The sequence below is a fragment of the Cajanus cajan genome, chromosome 3 (genome assembly GCF_000230855.2).
Source record: "Cajanus cajan strain Asha chromosome 3, NIPB_CcT2T_4, whole genome shotgun sequence".
NCBI classification, from domain to species: Eukaryota; Viridiplantae; Streptophyta; class Magnoliopsida; order Fabales; family Fabaceae; genus Cajanus; species Cajanus cajan.
In genome coordinates, this window is record NC_138519.1 from 38,830,193 (window position 1) to 38,853,878 (window position 23,686).

The following is a 23,686-nucleotide window of genomic DNA, read 5'->3' on the forward strand; positions in this document are numbered from 1 at the left end:
GTTAGCTTAAGTATAAGGTAGCTAACCATGGTTAGTCTAACTTGCACCATAAGCCAACAAAAATAGTATATATAGGAAAGCTTATATTGGTCGAAATTTTCACTTTGGAGTTTAATTAATAAATTAGATGCATTTTTCCAAATTCTCTCTCTCAAAGCTTGTTTCTCTCCTTGAAACTTGCTTCATTTCTCTTATCCTCTCTGGAGTGTATCAACTATTTTGTTCTTATGAGATGTGTTCACCATGAAACTCTTTGAATTTAGCAATGAGTTCGGAAACAAGTAAGTAATAACGTTGGTGGTAGGGTTTTTTGGATTGGTATGTGTCAAGTACTTGGTCAATGAATAAATGAGAGTTGCTATAACATTAAAATCTTTTGACACCTATCTTATGGGTGAGTCAGAGGTTGATTAAAAACGTTTTATATTTTACTTGATCGTCAAGACTTTGAACTTGAAACTAAGTAATTTTTTGAGCATGATGCCTTATATTGGTTTTCCAAGATGATTCTAGCTCTACTTTTTTTATCACTTGATGAGTTATCAACGTGCAAGGTCCACCTATCATGCTTGACCTAGGGTGCAAGAGTGAGTTTAACCATGAGGTCGATGATGCATTGAAACTTGATGGACCACATGCTTTAAAATTTAAAACATATTCAAACTACTCCACTAATTAGACAATCATCCATCTAACTAATTCTAACTTCCTTGGAATCTGATTTATAGGGTATTTTGTTTTCAATATAATCTGGTGGCTCTAAAAGTAAAGACATAGTCGATAAGCTACGGTGATCAAGCAAAGGCAAGCCTCACTATAACTTGATACTTAAGCTTAGCTTCATGGAGCATTAAGCTGATGAATTACACGGGTTTATTCTTTTTCCTCCTATTATACTAGGATGACACTAACAACTCCATTCGTGGCAATGAGTATAGAAGGAGGGGTGCTTCCATGGTTGATTGAAAAACCTTTTCATAAGGTTCACTCTTTTATAGTTCAATTAGCTTTTTTAAGAAAGTAAAAAAGTGTTTGGCCCTTTTTGTCATGTGGGGTATGAAATGGGAAAGCGGTCTTAGTCATTGAGTGAGCTTTTGTACATCCTTTAACTTCTTGGTAAATGTTTTACACTTATCACTATCAGCCTTAATACCCTAATAAACATAAAACCTAGGAACTTGCCTCCTCAAAATTCAAAGGCATGTCTTCAGGGTTGAGTCATATGTTATGCTTCCTAATTGGAGTTAAAGTTTCTTCTATGTTGGGGTGTGGTCATTAAACTAGTCAAAATTTATAATCATTTCATCGACATAGACTTCCATGTTGCACCTTAAAAGTTCTTAGAAAACCTCATCCATAAGCATTTAGTAAGTTGCCCCTACATTTTTTAGGCCAAAGGGCATTACTCTATAGTAGAAGTTAGAGTCATCTGTGATAAAGGAAGTTATGTTTTCTTGGATGAAGTCAGTGACTTTAAGATAGCGTGTTTCCTCTCTTACTGCCTTACATCTTATGTTTCCTAACTTATGCTTCTTCTAGGCGATTGACTTGTCTTCTTTGAACATGACTTGTAGCATATAAAATTGGGGTTAATCCTCGACATGTTAACATTACTCCATGTGACACCCTTACTACCCCAACACATATATTGTAATAATGAAAACTTAACAAAAACAATTTTCAGTTTCGGTAAAAGGGTTCACATGAGAATCTTCAAAATTATTCTTCAATAACCACCACAATAAAAATGAAACGTGAGAGTTTACAAATGATTTTCAAAAATAATATTTACAATTCTAATTCCATATAACAATCTATGTCCTAAAGAAAATCCTCTGCCCCGATGTCACAAAATCAGAGCATACCCACAACTCAACCTTTAGCATTCTAGATGCCACTCGTAGCCGGATCTTCCTCACCTAAAATATCCACAAATCGCACGGTGAGAAAAGAAAACATCTATATATATAGCACATAAGAAAACACAACATATTATCTCATTATAACTTGATATTGATAAATATTTCAACATATCGTATTTCAATCAATCATGCATCGTCATCACGTCATAATTCTCAATCACACCAATCATCACAAATCTTGCACTTCACACTATGCCAAGGTCATGCTACCCATTTAACAATCTCAGGCCGTGCTCACCCCTGATATAACATTGTGCCAAGGTCACGTTATCCCTATCACAGGGCCGTGCTCACCCTTGACATGTTAACCAAGGTCATGATACCCACGTAACAATCCAGAGTCGTGCTCACCCCTGATATAACACTGTGCCAAGGTCACGTTACCCCTAACCTAGGGCCGTGCTCACCCCTGACATGTTAACCAAGGTCACGGTACTCATGTAACAATCCAGAGTCGTGCTCACCCCTGATGTAACACTGTGCCAAGGTCACGTTACCCCTAACCTAGGGTCGTGCTCACCCCTGACATGTTAACCAAGGTCACGATACTCATGTAACAATCTCGGGCCGTGCTCACCCCTGGTCATAAGTGTGAAGAACCACAATCACATCTCATTCACATCCACATCCACATCCACATCCACATCCACATCCACATCTCAATTCCACAATACACACACAATCCACACAAAATGGTGATTCACATACCCCTCGAGTAATTCATCATCTAGATCATCAAATAATATACCAATAACATTCATAAAATAATATAACAAACAACAGAATTATCAATTTAATATAATTTTAACGTAAACAGTAAAATCCCCAATTGTTCCAAAACCTAACTCACAGACACTTTTCTACAATTTCGTTCTCCCTCTCAGATCATCATTCTTACAAATTATTAGCATATCTATAATCCTCAACACATACAAAATCTAATGGGATCCTCAATTTCTCAAACAGAAATCATCCAATTTTTCACAACCTAACTTACAGGCACTTTTCTATAATTTCGTTCTCTCTCCCAGAGCATCATTTTTACAAGTTAAACATATATTCGTAATCCTAAATATATATAGAATCACATAAGATAATTAATTCTCCAAACATAAATAATTATAAAATTATTCATAACCCTAAGGGTTCTTCCTCTACCCAATTCCCTCATGTAACTCTACATATAAATAATCTCATTTTCCCCCGTACCTGGATAAATAGGAACTCGGGCAGAACCTGTTAGAAAAGAATGGCCCAATCCAAGAGGGGGGGTGAATTGGATTCAATGACCCTTTAAAAATTTATCAGAGTTTTTGGATCGTAAATTCAATCAAAACTTTTCTATGACAGAATTTTCAAATGAAGCACTCTTAAAGACTTGTTACAATAATATGAATGCAATGTGCAACTTGATTACAAGACAATGAGGTTCAAATATAATATCCAATTATAGATTTAAACCATCAAAATTCACATACACATGTTAATCAAGTTTTATCTTCTTTAAAGCACAACCAAGAAATTACAAAATAAGAGATAAGGTTGAAGAAGATTGCACAAGTCTTTTATACTGGTTCAGCCACTCCACATGTGACCTACATCCAGTCCTTAATCACCACCTGATTAAGATTTGATCCACTATCTTTTAGCAAGAAGGTTTACAAGCACACACACATGCATATACTTCACTACAAAAAGATAACCACTTTCTTGACCCCAAGAAAGTAACCCTTGTAGAACCCACTACAAGAAACTTCACCACTTGAGAAACCCTTCTCAAGATTTTTCACAAAGATTCACAAAGAATAAAATGAAACGAATTCACCTAGAATTCTTGAACAAATCTTTGTCTTTCTCTTTCAAGAGTATGATGATGATGATGATTTCCTCACAAGCTTTTCACAAACGTTTTTCTCTTGGATTTCACAAAGAAAACTCTCCAAGATGTCACACAGACTCTCTAAAACGTTTTTACCAGTTGATTATCAGTTTTTACTCAATGTTTTTAAGTTTCAAAAGAGTTCAAACTATTTATAAAAATTCAAACCCAGATAATCGATTATTTTAAAGAATAATCGATTATTTTGTTCTTCAGATTTCTGGAAATCAATCAAGAACAATTTAATTGATTATTTAGCTGGATAATCGATTATTCCAGAGAGTTGTTCCTGAAATAATCGATTATTTTGGCAAATAATCGATTATTACAGCAAGGCATTCCACTTAGCCCACTTGCTGAAATAATCGATTATATTTAACAATAATCGATTATTTTGAGTCAGTTCTTAAAACTTCATTTTAAGTCTCAAAATAATTTTCCAATGTTTAACTCATCATCATCTACTCCCTACTTGATTCTAGACAAGATTTGCTCAATGCACAAAGCACACACAGACACAAATATAACAATTCATTTATAACAATTTGCTTCCTAAGCTCTATTACATAGCTATACTTCAAGGTATTTTTCTTGACTCTTCCTTGACTTTGTTTTTGTGTTCAATGTTGTTGTTGTACACTTGTTGTCTCCAAGTTGTTGTGATCATCAAAACTCTTAAAGTCTTCAGCTCCCCTAAGCTCAACAGAACCTCCTCCTCTTTTTCCTTAAACAAGGATCGGAACTAAAACTGGAGCAGAACCTCATCCTCTGAGTTCCTCTTGGTCTTCAGAGAGAAGAAGAGGAACGAAAGAGAGAACAGAAGAGAAGAGAGAGTGAGAATGAGAGGTGTGTAGAAATGAGAGGATTTGAGGCCTATTTATAGGATTTTTCGCCCACCTACCACTACGGCCCGTTCCAAAGTCGGAACGGCCCGTTCTGGGCCCTTCAAACCTACGTAAATTTTTCAACTGGAACGGCCCGTTCCCAAACCAGAACGGTCTGTTCTCAAACCCAGCAGAACGGCCCGTTCTCCAAACCAGAATGGCCCGTTCTCCCATTAGAACGGCCCGTTCTCCCATCAGAACGGCCCGTTCTGCTTCTACAATTTTGGCCATACTCACTATTCCAGAACGGCCCGTTTCAAAATTGAAACGGCCTGTTCTGGGCCACGAATTGGGCCTTTGGCCCACGAAAAATGGGTTGTTACAATACTCCCCTCCATTAAGAAATTTCGTCCCCGAAATTTTTGTAATGGTAGGCTTCTCTCTTCTTACTTTCTAATCCTTATGCCACCTCACTACCTTACTGATATACAACTCTATCAATTTTATCAAAGGATTTCTAAGGGTAAGACATGTAAACCTGGCGAGTCTATCCACTGAAACACAAATAAAATCAATCTCTTAAGCGTTTTAGACAAACCTACCACTAAGGTCTATCCACTCACCATCTCACTTCCAAAATGGAGCGTTTAAGTGCTACAAAATTCTTAAAGATTTCTAGTATGCTAACCACAAGTATACAATTTCTTTACTCCTCTCTTCATCTTAGGTCACTACACTTACGCTACGCTACTCTGATACATCGTAGTAGCTCTTAAATGAATGCTAAGAGTACTCTTACGTTCTTTTTCTAAGATCATCTTTGTTTTCTTTTTCTTTTTCTTTTTTTTTTAATTCAAGGTTACTAAGCACCCAAATTTGCTCTTGCACTTCAAAACAATGTCGATTTCTATTCAAAAAAATGGTTATTTATACTTCTACCAATCTTCTCCATTTGATTCCCTAAGAAAGGATCTGACTCCTAGCCTTCTCTAATCTCATCCATTAATTCACTAGTCACTTTCAACATAATCAATTCAATGCTCCTAAGGATAATCTCACACACCAAGCATAAGTCTTTAAATTCTTCAATCAAATCTAATCCTTAAATCATCAAGAATGATATATCAGAGGTTATCATAATCAAGGCATCTACCACAATATTAGTTTTACTTCTATGATCATTTCTAAAGATCAAGTACCTAAGTGTAAGTACACTTGGTATTCATATCAGATCTTTAATTTCACCACTCCATCTACACCCAAGTCATACTATTATTCATCTCCTTATCCCATAGCCTCATATCTTGTCACCAAAATTATGTTTCTCTAATTTCCTTCAACAATCCATTCGTTACTCAAGTCATACTTAGTCTCACACTACTAAGGGTAACCTTATAAGCCAAACTTAAGTCTCTAATTTTAGCCAAAAAGATTCATCTCTCTAATCATAAGGGAAGATAAATATAAAGGTTTCCTACACAAAACATCGATCACCACAATGGCTTTAGCCAAATAATAAATAAGATCAAAATCTTATTCCTTAAGAAAATCCAACTATCTCTTTTGTCACGTAATTAACTCCTTCAGTCAACAGATAATTAAGGCTCTAACGATCAATAAATATCTCAAGCTTAGAATCATATACGTAGTGTCTCCAAATCTTAGTATAAATATTAAAGCTTCTAACTCAAGGTCAAGGATAAGAAAATTCCTCTCATGAATCATAACCTACTACCTTTCCTTCTTGCCACAACACTCCTCCCAAACCTATCTTTAGAAGCATAACTATATATCACAAAAGTTTTATTAAAATCTAGTAGTATTAACACTAGTCAATCTTTCCTAAAGAGTTTGAAAACTACCTTCGCATTTGTTATCCCATACAAAGGCAACTCTTTTCCTAGTCAATCTAGTCAAAGGTGATAGTAAGCGACCCAGAGGAGTAAGCGACGAAATACTTTGGGTAGTTAAAAATAAACATAGGTCTAGGAATTCCTGATATAGATTAACCTTTCGAACTACTGCTGATTACAAGGGTAGGCAAGAGACAACCTGGTGGACTGAAACATCTTAATAACCAGAGGAAAGAATGCAAAAGTGATTCCCGTAGTGAGGGCAGTTTAAACCATGAACAACTATCTTAAAAATTTACTAAATAATTTTCCTATAAACTCTCCAATAAACTCCTAATTATACTAATTGACTCAGATATCTTTCACTTTAAACACAACTTCGGTAGATCTACGTTATACCTCCGCAAGAAATTTCATGGCCTAAAATACTCACCTCATACAATCCAAATTCATACTTAGATAATCTAGTCTAAATCTATATTGGATATATCTTCATACTTAACTCTAATATGATGATATTACATCCTAAGGTCAATCTCATTAACACACAAACATCCACTAATTGATCCATAAGGTCACATACTTGCATATCAAATCATGTTAGAATACCTTCTTCACATATACCATCCCTAAGCATGAATGAATTGATCATCGTTTACACCATGAACCAATCATATCATTTTAATCAACCTTTCAATGACCAAACCTCAAAACATCACCAAATCCATTTTTAACCTTGTTATGCCTAAAATCTCAAAAACATTCATAACAGCATATATCTACCTGACACATAGAGTTATATTCATCCAAATGATTTCAAACCTATCTCAAAAGAAAGCTAAGAAAATAAGCTACAACTTTTATGAAAACATAAGATTCCCAAAAGATCATTTTCTTAGCTAAAAGTTCAAAAAAAATCACCACAAATGTATTTCGCTCTTACAACTAAACTTCTGATCACCAAAGCAGTTATAACTGAAGTTCTAGACCTCCGTTTTATGTTATTCCAGTTTCATTGGAAAGATAATATCCAAAGCCACAACTTTCATGAAGACCACAAAATCTAATGCTGTCAATACGATACTCATACTGGCACAACAAAACTGTAGTGAAAATATCTTCTACACCAAACAACAATAGTGTATGCCACAAACTACCTCGACTCTTTCCAAACTCACACCTCAATTTCTCATTCAAGTCTCTCACTACTATCCTCAATGAAAAGAACTCACATGCTACCTAAATCATAAATAGTTAACATTCCAGTACTAACACTCAAGGGAATTACCGTCATTTCAATCTCTCACCAAGGAGACAATCACCTTAGATTCAACCGCTACAACTATAGATGTCAGAAACTCCACCAATCGCAAACTCTTAGTACACTCGACAAATCAATGTATCACTGACATCTAAAGTTCTAGTTGGCTAGCACAAGGCTTCGTTCACTATTACTGGCACATGTGTTCGCAACACGAGCGATACTATTTAACCACTACTTCTTACATAAGTAAGAAGTATCAAAACCAATGAGTAATCATCAACTAAGCTATATCATGTCTTCCAGATAAATCCTAAGAACACAATGCACAAAAATAAATAAACAAAATCAATCATCACATTAGCACATCAATAAGTTACAATCAAATCATCACATTACTCATCTACCAAACAAGCATAGTAGACTCATAACTCACGGCCGATTAAATCGACCTGTTCTGATACCACTAAATGTGACACCCTTACTACCCCAACACATATATTGTAATAATGAAAACTTAACAAAAACAATTTTCAGTTTCGGTAAAAGGGTTCACATGAGAATCTTCAAAATTATTCTTCAATAACCACCACAATAAAAATGAAACGTGAGAGTTTACAAATGATTTTCAAAAATAATATTTACAATTCTATTTCCATATAACAATCTATGTCCTAAAGAAAATCCTCTGCCCCGATGTCACAATATCAGAGCATACCCACAACTCAACCTTTAGCATTCTAGATGTCACTCGTAGCCGGATCTTCCTCACCTAAAATATCCACAAATCGCACGGTGAGAAAAGAAAACATCTATATATATAGCACATAAGAAAACACAACATATTATCTCATTATAACTTGATATTGATAAATATTTCAACATATCGTATTTCAATCAATCATGCATCGCCATCACGTCATAATTCTCAATCACACCAATCATCACAAATCTTGCACTTCACACTATGCCAAGGTCACGCTACCCATTTAACAATCTCAGGCCGTGCTCACCCCTGATATAACACTGTGCCAAGGTCACGTTATCCCTATCACAGGGCCGTGCTCACCCTTGACATGTTAACCAAGGTCACGATACCCACGTAACAATCCAGAGTCGTGCTCACCCCTGATATAACACTGTGCCAAGGTCACGTTACCCCTAACCTAGGGCCGTGCTCACCCCTGACATGTTAACCAAGGTCACGATACTCATGTAACAATCCAGAGTCGTGCTCACCCCTGATATAACACTGTGCCAAGGTCACGTTACCCCTAACCTAGGGTCGTGCTCACCCCTGACATGTTAACCAAGGTCACGATACTCATGTAACAATCTCGGGCCGTGCTCACCCCTGGTCATAAGTGTGAAGAACCACAATCACATCTCATTCACATCCACATCCACATCCACATCCACATCCACATCCACATCCACATCCACATCCACATCTCAATTCCATAATACACACACAATCCACACAAAATGGTGATTCACATAACCCTCAAGTAATTCATCATCTAGATCATCAAATAATATAACAATAACATTCATATAATAATATAACAATAACAATAACTAATATAACAAACAACAGAATTATCAATTTAATATAATTTTAACGTAAACAGTAAAATCCCCAATTCTTCCAAAACCTAACTCATAGACACTTTTCTACAATTTCATTCTCCCTCTCAGATCATCATTCTTACAAATTATTAGCATATCTATAATCCTCAACACATACAGAATCTAATGGGATCCTCAATTTCTCAAACAGAAATCATCCAATTTTTCACAACCTAACTTACAGGCACTTTTCTATAATTTCGTTCTCTCTCCCAGAGCATCATTTTTACAAGTTAAACATATATTCGTAATCCTAAATATATATAGAATCACATAAGATAATTAATTCTCCAAACAGAAATAATTATAAAATTATTCATAACCCTAAGGGCTCTTCCTCTACCCAATTCCCTCATGTAACTCTACATATAAATAATCTCCTTTTCCCGCGTACCTGGATAAATAGGAACTCGGGCAGAACCTCCTCCTCTTTTTCCTTAAACAAGGATCGAAACTAAAACTAGAGCAGAACCTCATCCTCTGAGTTCCTCTTGGTCTTCAGAGAGAAGAAGAGGAACGAAAGAGAGAACAGAAGAGAAGAGAGAGTGAGAATGAGAGGTGTGTAGAAATGAGAGGATTTGAGGCCTATTTATAGGATTTTTCGCCCACCTACCACTACGGCCCGTTCCAAAGTCGGAACGGCCCGGTCTGGGCCCTTCAAACCTACATAAATTTTTCAACTGGAACGGCCCGTTCCCAAACCAGAACGGCCCGTTCTCAAACCCAGCAGAACGGCCCGTTCTCCAAACCAGAACGGCCCATTCTCCCATTAGAACGGCCCGTTCTCCCATCAGAACGGCCCGTTCTGCTTCTACAATTTTGGCCATACTCACTATTCCAGAACGGCCCGTTCTGGGCCACGAATTGGGCCTTTGGCCCACGAAAAATAGGCTGTTACACTCCATGTGGAAAGGCCAGTGTTGGTGAGGAGTAGTTTTTGATATCGGATCGAGCCTCGACCTATAAGCGTTTGTTTATCTTTGTTCTTTAGTCGGGTTTGGGACTTATCTAAAGGTCGACAAGTTAATTTGTTGGGGTTAAGAAAAGGTCACCATGCTTGATACGAGGGTCCATGTCAAATCTTGTAAGTGGTGGTTGGCTAATAAAGGCCACGATGTGACCTATGGTGACAAGGTTAGCTATATATCCTAGGACTATCTTTAGGCTCTTAGCATAACATCTTTTGGTCGTTCTCTAGTATGCTCATATAGTGGTTATCATCTTGTTGCTCGTTGGGAACTTCATTACTAGATGTGGTGTTGGGGCAATTGAACATGGGGCAATTAGGAGTGGCCATCCCACAATGACATTGTAGGAAGTGGCAATGCTTGCTAACATGTATTTCATTAATAAGGTTTGGTGCTCTTCCCACTTCCAAACTTGGTCAAGAGTTCAACATAACCTCTTGTGTTGATGCCTTCATCTATAAAAAGAATCAATTCATTATATGGTTTGATCTCGTCATAGGGAACTTGTAGTTGGAGGAAAGTGTTCGAATACAGGATGTCAATCAAATTGCCTTAGTCGACCAGAGTTTTATGTACTTCGTAGTTGGCAATCAAGACCAAGATTACCATATGTAACATCTTAATAGGTCACTACACCTAATATACCATGGTAATCATGCTATGAAATATTATTAAAAATATAAATAAATAAATTTATTAAAAAAATTATTAATATTAAATTTTTTTATACAATTGTCTTTTTTTCATTATAGGTTTATAAACCTATAATGAAAAAAACTACTATACATAAATTGTCCCTCCAACAGAAAATGATTCACTTTTTCTCCTATATTTCATTTAAAATTTAAATTTTATTAATATTGAGTAAATTATATTTTAAAAATAAATTTATTTATATAATATAATAAAAAAACTACTATACATATATTATTAAAAATATAAATAAAATATAAATTTATAACGAAAAAAAATTATTAATATTTAAAATATTTTTTATACAATTATTTTTTTTATTATAGGTTTATAAGCTTATGATCTGTGCGTGAGTGTACATCAACATACATGGTTCTATATGAATTGTCCCTTCAATAGAAAATTATTCACTTTTTCCCCTATATTTCTTTTAAAATTTATATTTTAATAATATTGAGTAAATTATATTTTCAAAATAAATTTGTTGACTTTTAAAAATTAAGTTTATTCATCTAATTGATATTATTAATATAAATAGACTTTTAATAAATAAACTAATAAGTCAAACCTAAAAATAAGTTTATGATAAATAATAGACCACGCTTAGGTTTTAGAATTTATTTTTGTAGAATAGACTTAACTTATATATTTAAAATTTAGTCTAATTTATACTTTTTATGTTATTGCGTATCTAAAGTTATCCTCCCAAAAGCCTGTAGTCTTATACTCCCCTTGTTTAACTAATTTACTAATTTAATCCCATCTTGCTATCTCTTTGTTCTAAATTCTATTTTTTAGTGATATTGAAAAAGACAGTTAATGACCTTTTGAAGAATTCCGTTTGTAATTGTGCATAGTCCCTTTAAAAAGAGAAATTATGGAAGGTAGTTAGCATAATACTAGATACAATAATTGTATTATAATTTATGTGAATAAGAACCAAACCAACCTTGCAAACTAAAGTTTTGTTTACTATTATTAAATCATTTGGATCAACACATTATAATTTAGGTATATATATATATATATGAGGAGAGTTCAAATATATGATCTAAGAGATATGAACTTTTAATTTAACGGTTGATTTTCAAAATTCACATTTAATATAAAGTTATTGAGCTGTGTAACACTTAATAAAAGTTACACTGATGTCGTTTGAACTCTCCTCTCTCTCTATATATATGATCAAATTACTTCAAAATTATTTTTTAGTAATTTCAACAATATAATTATAAAATTTAAAATTTTTAATATATAAATTAAGTCTATAATTTATTTAAAAAATTTGATAATCATACATTACTTCATTATATAGATTCAAATAAACATATATAATATTTTTATAATTATTCATCGATTTAAATTAATAAATTAAAATATTATATAATTATATGTTCAAATCAATGTATAAAATATTTTTATATTTATTTATCCATTTAAATTAATGAATCAAAGTATTATATAATTTTTTTTATTTTTTAAAATTTGTAAATTTTATTTATACATTAAAAACTTTTAATTTAACGATTAAATTGTTAAAATTTAACATACACGATGAGCTATTAAATAAAATTACTTTATCAAAAAATATTCTTACAGTAATTGGATCCTTTCTTTTATATATATATATATATATATATATATATATATATATATATATATATATATATATATATATATATATAGTTAATCACCTATACACTGTCGATGTAAAAAAAATTTACATTGGCAATCAATCATATCTTTTAATAGTGTCACGTCAGTTGTTTATTTAATGAAATAATAATAAAATAAGTAACTTTAAAAGATATGATTGGTTACCAGTATAAAAAACTTTACACTAACAGTGTATAGATGATTAACTTATATATATATATATATATATATATATATATATATATATATATATATATTCCTTGGCAAAAGTATTTAATTGAAAATTTATATAATTAAATTTATAACTGATGTCGTTGACCTCCTTAATTAAATGTTGACTGTTCCTGCTTGAATCTATATCCGCGTGTTCTTTCCAAGACTTAGAAACCATAAAATCTTAATTCCTTCATTAAAAAAAAACACATCGGAAAGGGTGAGCTACGAACTAGGGAGGATCACAAGTTATTCTTTCTTACAGTATTGTCTTTGTTTATTTAATTTTAAATAGAAAGAGAGTGTGCAAAGTTCCCCTTTTCATGAAACTGCAATGCAACAACTTGCTTGTTAAATCCCCTATAGACAAAGGGAAAGTGGTATTTGAAAGTTTGGTCAACATTATGCTAAAAAGTGGATTGGAGTGCAAGAATTGCATAGAGCAGACTTTTTCTTTGTCAGATGCATGTATATATAAGGCATATTTGTGAACCATGAAGGAATGATATCCAAATTAGACCAACTTGCATGCTTGTGTTTTAAAAGGTGATGTTCAAAAGTCAAAAATATCTTAACCAAATTAATGATGCAAGCATGTAAATGGTCTTTTTGTGAACACTTCGGTAGGGCCACGTTAAGAGTAATCAGACGCTGTTGAGTATTTTAAACCGGAAGACTTTAACATATTAGGATTTGATATTATAAAATTAAAAATAAATTTATAAAAAATTGAAAATTATATTAATTAAAATTAAACTAATAATGTGTGACTTTAATAATAATATTAATATTTAAAATTAAATGATATTTAGTAATTAAATTAAAGTTTTAATTTATTCAGTATTCCATAGACTTATTATATATATTTTAATTTTAAAGACTAGTTTTAAATTTTAATTTAAAAGAAATTAACATTAAGTGAAGTGGTTCAACATATATATAAATTGCACCTAGAAAATTAATACAGACAATGTAGGACTTCCCAATACCTCTCTCCATAGATAGCTATCAAACCAAGTGAAGCCTACCAGGTAAATCAAGAAAATAAGTTATAAGTTCTCATGTCATGTTAGATTTCAACTTAAAACCATTGGTATTAAGTAAAGTTGTTCAATAAATATATAAACCGCACGAGAATTGAGGTAGATGATGTCGAACTTTCCAATACTAATATGTCAGATTTTCTTTTTACTTCAAAGATTAAGAAAAATGTATTAGACTAAAATTTTAAAAGACTTTTATTATTAAAAAAAGTCTTTTACTATTCAATCAAGACTTTTTCTTAAAATAAAAATGTCATGTGGTATTCATTGTTAAAATTTTAAAATTATAAAAATTTAACTATTTATTTTTAATAAAAATTTAATATTGAAATAATTTGAAACATATATTAAAAAGACTTTTGAAGGTCATGAAATGAAAATGAAAGTTTCAATTTATGTCATGCATACTTAATAAATGTGATCAAGAGGACATTTAGTATTTTTAAATCATGCTTAACAATTTTTAAGTGAGGGCCTTTATTTCTATTTAAAATACAGTTGAACTTGTATTAGAATGTAGTACTACGTAACTTTTTTCACAAAGAATATCCTTTTATGAATTTTCAATTGAATTTGTGGATTAATCTTTATCTTTAATGCTATTAGTTAATGAAAATCATAATTTTAAATATATTATTCAGACTCAAGTATATAAAAGAGAACATGTCAATATATAAAGGGCTAGTATAACTTTAGATATATGAAAAAATGTCAGTTAGAAAGATATTAAAGTCAATTATTTATCAAAAGATAGAAAAATTATGTATGTTTTACTTTTCTTTATTATTTATGTTATATATTTTTCATTAAATTTTGTAGTATTGTAAATCCACATTTTCCTGTAAAATCTATAATATTCTTTAAAATCTTATAATATAAATTTATCAAAATCTATTAAAATTTGAATTATAAAATCTTGATTAAAATCCAAATTTTAAAAATCTTTTAAAAAAAATCTTAAAAATCATGACATTCCTACAATATTTTTTAAAATCTATTAAAATTCACATATCTTTTTCATACTAAAATATTATTTTTTAAAATCCCAATTCAATATAACCTAAAGTATCTATTTACTTCCAAAGAATTAGAACGTTTCCCACTGTATATCTGTCCGTCGAAACCTTGTTACTTTGTTCATGTGACAAAGTTTCTAGATGAAGAAAAACGGAAACCCCCTCACAATTTAAAAGATTCAAAATGGCCAATATAGTTTTAATGATTTGGACTTGATATTTCAGATTTCAGGTTCAATGTGAATCACACGAGCTTGCATGCCTCTGTTTTAAAATGTGTATGTTCGAAAGTATCACTTCCAAATTGGTAGTTCAAGCCTCTAACATCGATCCTTCTGTCAAGGTACTTGAGAAAGTGACTTTAACATAGACATAGCTAAGGTAACAGTAACATCAAAACATTGCAATCATAATTGCCAATGAAAATGTTTTTTGTTGACCACACATAATGCAGTATGTGCGGCTGTGAAGTGCCTTAAGTGGCCAACCATAGAACTCGAAACGTGGACTCACTTTAAGCTTAAGTGCATGAATGGCCCAAAACTTTGCACAATGCATCTCAATGCATCGTCAAAAATATCCCACAAATTAAAAAACAAAAAATCAAAACTTGTTTGGAGTTAACTAACAACACTTTAATCTGCTTATTTACAAATTTCTCCAAAATAGACTAAACACAAAGATACAACTTTTTTTTCCTTTGTGAACCCACATCTCATCATGGTTGCAACAAAGGATCAGTGAAATAGTTATCTAAGTCCCATTTACACGATTCAAAATCCTCGTACAACGGAACATCAACACAATCAACATTAGAAAACATCATAGGAAGAGGTTCTTCGTAGAATACACGATCTTGGAACAAGAAATTATCATCATTATCATTTTCTATCAACCCTTGAGACGTATCTTCCAATAATAAGGGTTCCACCCAAGGCCGAAACATGAGAACAGAAGTGGGTGAAGGGTATCCACAACTCGTGACACTAACAACATTGTGACCGTACACATCCTCGTCTTGTACCACATGTGTAGGTTTTTTTGTCCACATGCCACATGTATCTTTCGATCCATTGACACAGAAACTAATCTCATTCGTAATATTATGGTTTATGCACGGTGTTGTTGGTTTGATTATATTAGTAACAGCTTGAGCACCTCTTAAACTAATAGCGGCTCTGTCATACACCATAGCGGCCTCTTCAGCAGTGTCGAAAGTGCCGAGCCATACCCGCCTTTGTCGGGCCGGGTCTCTAATCTCGGCGGCCCACCGGCCCCAGGCCCGCTGCCGGACGCCGCGGAATTTTCGCTGATTTTTCTCTTGTTGTTTGAGACTTTCATTCTCTTGGCAACCACTGTTGTTATTGCTTGAGACACACACAATTCTTATCTCGTTAACTACTTTCTTGATCCTCGGGATGTGTTCTTCTTTTTCTTCATCGCTGGAGGAGTCTGTGGCGTTGTGATCAGTGACCGAAATGCGAACAACTTTGGGGAAGAATTTGGATTTCACGAGTTTGGTGGTTATGGTTCTTTGTTCGTTGTGTTCCATGGTAGCTAGAGAGGCAGTGTGTGAAATATCAAGAATTTCTTGCTACAGAATCTCTATTTTATAGCATGATATGTTTGTTGTTTTAGTTCAAATTTTTTGTCTAAGGAGATTTTTATTTTATATATAAAATATCAGTGCATTAAATATTTGGAAATATCATTGGCTTGATTTCCTTGTAAAATTGAAGGAAACTTTTGGCGAATTTGTAAATGATTTTAGGCAATTGCGAGAAGAATCTTGAAAAGAAAGAAAGACCGTTATTTAGTAATTGCTTGAGACTAATCCGAGGAATTTAGTTAAACTTTTTTTAAAATTATATTTTTATCTCTCAATTTATTTTTAAACTTTAATTTAATCTCATCATTATTAAACGATTCAATTTAATTTTTAAATTTTAATTTTAAATATTTTTACAATATTGTTTTCTCGTTTTTTAATAGTAATTATTGAGTGTATTTTATGTTTTTAAGATATTAAATATTTACTTTATAAAGTAATAGGTGAATTTGTAGGAAAATTTATAAAAATCACCCGTACCATTACTTTTTGTTTTTTTTTTTAATGAGAAGTCAATTTTCTGTTCTTGAGATAAAAGTAATATGCTTGGCCACCAAGGAATTCTCGTTTCTTGTGTCATTATTGATTATTTTTAATTCTTTTGAAGTCAATACAATGTCATCATTGTTTATATCAGCCCACTCCCGTTGTGGTGAAATGAATAATTTTTTTATCATTTTTTTTCTTTACCAAAGAAATAAATTTTACTGTATAAATGTAATTTTTTTTATGTATAAATGTAATGATTAAACAGTATCAATACAAATAAAAGCTCCAACAAGCTAGCTAGTTCTAATTATTTTAAGATTCTGCTGTTAAAAAAATATTTTAAAATTCTTTAATATAACTATCTCGAAGTTATAATGATGAACTATATATTGCTGCACTGCATGTTTTATTCAATCAAATGTGTTTCGTTTTCCAAAAAACGCGATTCCCTAAGAAAAAATCTATAAAGGGAAGAAGATGTCAACGTCGAAATAAATACATGTAAAAGCTATGTTGACGTTATAATTTGTGGACAGGAACAAATGGGCACACTATTCTGCAATGTTGTTGGCTTTGCTTGGGGATCAAGCGAAAACAAGACGTTCCATTACTTTTACATAATAATCAAGAAAAAAAACAATATGTTATTTAAATATAATAAAGAAGCAACTAGTATCTTTATGTATTTTAATTAAATAAAAAATAAAAAGAAAAATGCGACAGAAAAAAAGTTATTTATTTTTTTATGTACTTTATTAAATAAAATAAAAATTAAAAATGAAGAGAAGTTGAAATGAAAGAAATGTTTAGTTATTTTAGAAAAATAAAATAATATAATTAATACACATTAAAAAGAAAACTGCTTTTAATAATAATAATAATAACAATATATTATTTATTGATTGGTTGATTTATTATTATTATTGTTGTTTATAATATTATATTATCCCAAAGACGGTTTTTACATAAAAAGATGTTTCATAACATCATTATATTCATCATTTTTCGCCTAAATGTTATTACCATTATTTTAATTTATAAAAATGAAATATATAATTATAATAATTAAGCTGATTGCAAGGAGTATATATTTTAATTAAATCAATTAATTCAACTATATGATTTATGTAAATTTTAAAATTAAACATGTTTTTAATTTTTAAACTTTTATTGATTTTCACTTTTAGTCCGAGAGATTTTTTTCTATTAGCATTTTTTTTCCTTGACATAGGGACATTAAGATCTTTTGTAATTTTGTTCATGAAAGAAAAATTTAGGACTAAAATAAAATAAAATTTGTTCAAAGGCTAGAAATGAAATTAACAAGAGTTTAAGGATTAAAAATACATTTAATCCTATATTTAATTTTATATAACATATTAATATTAATCAATTTATTAAATTTTATGAAGATTTTTATAATTACGTAATCAATTATTAAGTGTGTTTGATAAAATTAACTTACTTTCTTATTGAAAACTTATAAAACGTATAAGTTCGTTGAAAGTTTATATGTTATAAGTTAGGAGTTAAAAAAAAATTAAAAGTCTATGAGTTAACTAATTGAATTAGAAGTATTTGGTATGATCAGTTGATAAGTTAATTTATTAATGAAAAATGACATATATATTAATTTGATAGTGAGAGTGAGAGAATAACATGTAAAGGGTCTTTGATATATGACAAATGTTAACTATCTGAGAATCATAATAATTCATGGAAATCATAAATCCTGTAACTCATGAAAATTTGTTTGGTTGCTCATAAATATTTATGAGAATGTTTATAAATGTTATCTCAAAATTAAAGATTTTTACTATATTAAATAAATAAATAAAGATAACATGACATTTTTGTAAGATAATTATGTCTCATGTGAGAAACATGTGATGTATGAAGGGACTAATAAATAAATAATTAAAAAATTAGGGACTAAATCATAAATGGACTCAATGGAACGGTTTTGAGAATAATTGTTATTTGATGGGAATAAAAATCTTTAAGGGTTATAAATATTCACTAATGTGAAACAAGGTCCAGACCCCTAACAGAAATTATTCTCTCAAACCCTAACCATCAAGAAAGATAGAGAGAGTAGAAAGAAAAGTCAAAGGGAGTGAAATCTTGGTTCTCTTCTCAAGAAGATCAAAGCACTTTAAAGATTGAAGGAAATTTCCATTATGGAGGAAGGGACATACTTTTCTTAGTATTATGTGAGTATTATGAATTTCAAAGATCCTTTAATTTTCTATAATTGATGTATTAGAAAATCATAGAACTTACATGTGGTATCAGTGCAAGGTTTTGAAATTGAATGATTCTCCGTAAATGATATGTGTTGTAAAATTGTATAATTCTCCATGAATGTTATATATACATATAACGATTTTGCAATGACCTAAAAGACATTGTCAAATTAAGAAATTTTAAGCATTTTTCTTTCTCATCGAAAGTGAGATAATTGTATGACAATGAAAATAAAAGAATATTTTCTCACCAGAAGTGAGATAATTGTGCAACAATAAAAATAAAAGGATATTTTCTCACTGAAAGTGAGATAATTGTATGAAAATGAAAATAAAAGAATATTTTCCTCACCGGAAGTGGGAAAATAATATGAAAAGTGAAAAGGAAAAGAATAGATAAATAAACGAATATGTTATAAATATTATGTTTGATCCTTTGAGTACCACCTGAAGTGGAATAATTTTGTCAAGGTCATTGTTGCAATATTAAATGATGTTTGAGACAATTATATACATATAAATCCCAATTCATATGAACCCTAATTTTATAAATTAGGAATTATGATTTAATTTTCCGCTACATGTTGTTTGTTTGGATCATGAATGAAATTTTTAATTTTGAATTATGATCAATACATTAAATCCCACATTATCGAAATCCTAATGACATTCGCGTAAGAATTATTTTCTTAAAATCGAGTGATTGAAAGAAAGTTTCCCTTTTTGAAATGCCTGAATTTGTATTTTAAATTGGAAAGAATTGATTTTTTTCTTTTAATCAAATTTTCGAGTGATTGAAAGAAAGTTTCCCTTTTTGAAATGCCTGAATTTGTATTTTAAATTGGAAAGAATTGATTTTTTTCTTTTAATCAAATTTTGGAATTCGTGACTGCGCATTCTATCCTTATATATTTTAACGTAGAAATTAACATTTCAAACTGAAAATAATTTATTTTTCCTTTTAATCAAATTTTGAAATTTGTGACTGCGCATGTTACCTTCATGTATTTCAACGTAGAATTCCAATGTTCTCAATTTCTAAAGTATGAAGTTTTATTTTATTTTCTTTTATGAAATTCGTGAATGACTTTAAATTGGGACTAGTCAAGTTTTTTTATTTACTTGGAATTAATTGTATGATGAATTTGTTAGTCACCAAAGTGGCCAAATTTTATATTTATTTAATTCCAAATTAATGATGATTTAATTCAATTACCCATAGAATAATAATGGATGTTAAATAAAATAATTGTTTGTTTATGGGTATATTGAAATTCATTATTATAAGATATTTATGTATCGCACAAAGGTTGATTAGTTGTTCTTATATTTAATGAATATAATTGTGTGTGACTTATGTGTGCGATTAAATTATTTATATACCCAAAGGTATTAGATAATTTTAATTGGTGCATGTTTAATTGCAAAATAATGATTAAATTTATTAGCATCATTATGTTTGTATGTTGTGTGTTGATGTATCACCCAAAGGAGAGCATCAATATACTAGTGATTGATGTTTGAATATATTATATGTGTAGCATGTACTTTATGTCTCAAAACACTAATGTGAAATTTTATTATAAAGTATTTGTTCCCAATTTACTGAATTCTCTTGTAGCGTCTGTTCCAATTTTTAATAGGCTAGCTTAGCTTATTTGACTGGAATGAGCAAGTCTAATTTCACCTCGGTGTATTGGATTTAGACCTTACTATATTAGAAGAGAAACCTGCTGCTATTATTGATTCTAGTAGCGATAAAGAGAAAGCCTATTATAAAGCTGGGGAAAAGTCTAACAAATTTTGCGTGCCACTACAAGATTAAATATTTTTCGAAATGACATTTATTGTTGTAAAAAAATTATAGTCGTTGTAAAAAATACTTTTCTCAACAAAAAAAATGTTGTTGCATGTTGTGACGATAAGCGTTGTTGCGAAAAGTTTTTCAACAACTTTAAATGTCGTTACTAATGGTAATGTTTTGACAACAATAATTATTGTTGCTATTTTGTCATTTGTTTTGTTGTCAAAACTTTTTTTTTTCAACAATTTTAGTTGTTACCGTATATGATATATCCCAACGAAAAAAAAGTCTTTGTAATAAAATACTTTTTTCGCAACAATTTCTGTTGTGACCATTTCCCTTTTTCATAAGAAAAATAATAAATATAAATTTTTATTTTTTAATAATTATTAATATTATAAAATATTTAATGTAAACTTTTTTGGTTAAAATTAAAATATTATATTATTTTTAATTTATTTTTATTCGTAGAAGCATAAATTTAATTATATGTTAATTTATAATACACAAAATTAAACCATAAATAAATTAATATAAAAAAGAAATCAATACAATAACTATATTCTTGATGTTAAAAATTAAATCATAAATCAATTAATATAAAAAGAAATTTATAATATATTAATTATGTTCTTGATATGAAAATATTAACAAAACATAACTACCATTTCACTCCTTAAAAAGAAACTACCATTACATAATATTGTCTTGAATTTCTAACTAATTATTTACATAAAAAATGAAATTATAATAATAACTTCATTCTCTAATTAAATTGCCAATATCTTCCAAAAGCTCGATGAGTATAATATCATTCAACCTGTACAAATTAAACATATAAAAATGTCCTTTAATTTCATCGAACATATTTTTTAATTTCTTTTAAAGTATGGTTGTGTTGGTATTGAATTTTCTAATCTATAATATCTAATACATTAAAATTCATTTGTTCTAAGAAAGTTATAGTCTTGGCGAAAAAAAATTGAAAATGAAAAATACATGCTTTATATTTTATAGTAATAAATATATGTTAATTTATGATTCGTATTTAAAGTATATATATATATATATATATATATATATATATATATATATATATATATATATTATTTTTAAAAATATGCTAAGAAAATTTGATGACTTAGTGGTTTAGTATTGTAGTTAAAGTGAAGGGTTATGAATTTCTTATTTTTGACATTTTCTTATCTTCTTTCAAATGTTTTATGTTTGTACTTTGTCCAACGACGTAAAATATGTTAACTTAAATTTTTTTGTTAACAGTTGTTATATCGTTGGTATAAAAAGAATGTATTTCTATCAATAATAAATACATTAAAATATGAAAATATCTTTTCTCAACGACTGTCAATATTGTTAGTATAAAACACTACTTTTCCTAACAACATATAATTTTCACTCATCTAGTTGATAAAAGAATTCATATTGTAACAAAATTAAAATGTCAACAACTAAAATATATTTTAAAAATAAAAAAAACATCAAAGAAATAATTTAAACCAAAATTTAAAATTAATTTTGTAATTTGTACCGCTATTTTTATATATATATAAGTTGGAATTTGTTGACACCAAAATATAAAAATATGATCTACTTCTAATTATTCTACCATTAACAATTTGTATGAACACCCTTAAAAAAATAATAATTTGTATGAGCAAGTTTGTAGCATATAGATAAATCTATAATTATAACAAAAGACATAAGTTTTTCCTATATATAGGCTTGTATCCAATTTTAATCATGCAAAAAATTCACTGTAAATAACTATTTTTTATTATTTTCTTTATGTAAATTTTACTTTATAAAGAAACATGAAGTGACTATTTTTTCCTAATTAGAATATCTATCTTGAAAATGAGTGATTTTAGGAAGTTATTTTTTAACAAAATTATTTTTAACTAATTTTCTTTAGTTGTAGAGTTTTTGGAGATTTACTTAATATCTCATCTCTTTTGATTTTACTTTAAATTTTAATTTTGATTTAGATTTCAATGCTTTATAGAAAATTATTAGTTGTTAAGAAAATTATTAGTTGTAAATATTAAATTTGTATTATAATATAAATTAGTTATTATAAAATTAAAAATATTTATTTATTATGAATTTTAATTGTAATATAATTTATAAGTAAATTAATTACTTATTAAAGTTATAATTAAATCAAATAAACATATATTTTATAAAATTTATTTAATAGTAACAAATTTGAATTTTAATTATAGTATAATTTATAAATTATAAATTATTATTTTTGAAAATTATAATTAAATCAAATAAACATGTATTTTTATAAATTTTATTTAATATAATAGTAAATAAGTGTAAAATTTTAGTCCATGTTTAAGATATATATTATTACTTTCATATAATATCAATGAACTTTAATAGCTTAGTGCTATAATATTATTATTGGAGTTAAGGGATTAAGGATTCAAGTCTCATTTTTTACATTTTGACGATTTTTTTTATCTTATTTAAAATATTTTATCTTTATATTTTTCTCAAAAGTGTCATTCCTAACAACTTTAAACATTTAGATAAATTTTCATCTTGTTTTAAA

The 23,686-nt window shown here is 29.7% G+C and overlaps 1 protein-coding gene and 1 pseudogene across 2 annotated transcripts in view; both read right to left on the minus strand.

The window, feature by feature from the left end:
* The window catches only part of LOC145956275 (uncharacterized), a 96,040-nt pseudogene that overhangs the window by 39,374 nt on the left and 32,980 nt on the right, over positions 1–23,686 (minus strand). The gene's annotated exons all lie outside the window — the stretch shown is intronic.
* On the minus strand, positions 15,676–16,509 carry LOC109791382 (ethylene-responsive transcription factor CRF6). The gene has a single exon (XM_020350676.3). It carries the CDS (start codon positions 16,507–16,509, stop codon positions 15,676–15,678), a length of 834 nt encoding a protein of 277 aa, XP_020206265.1.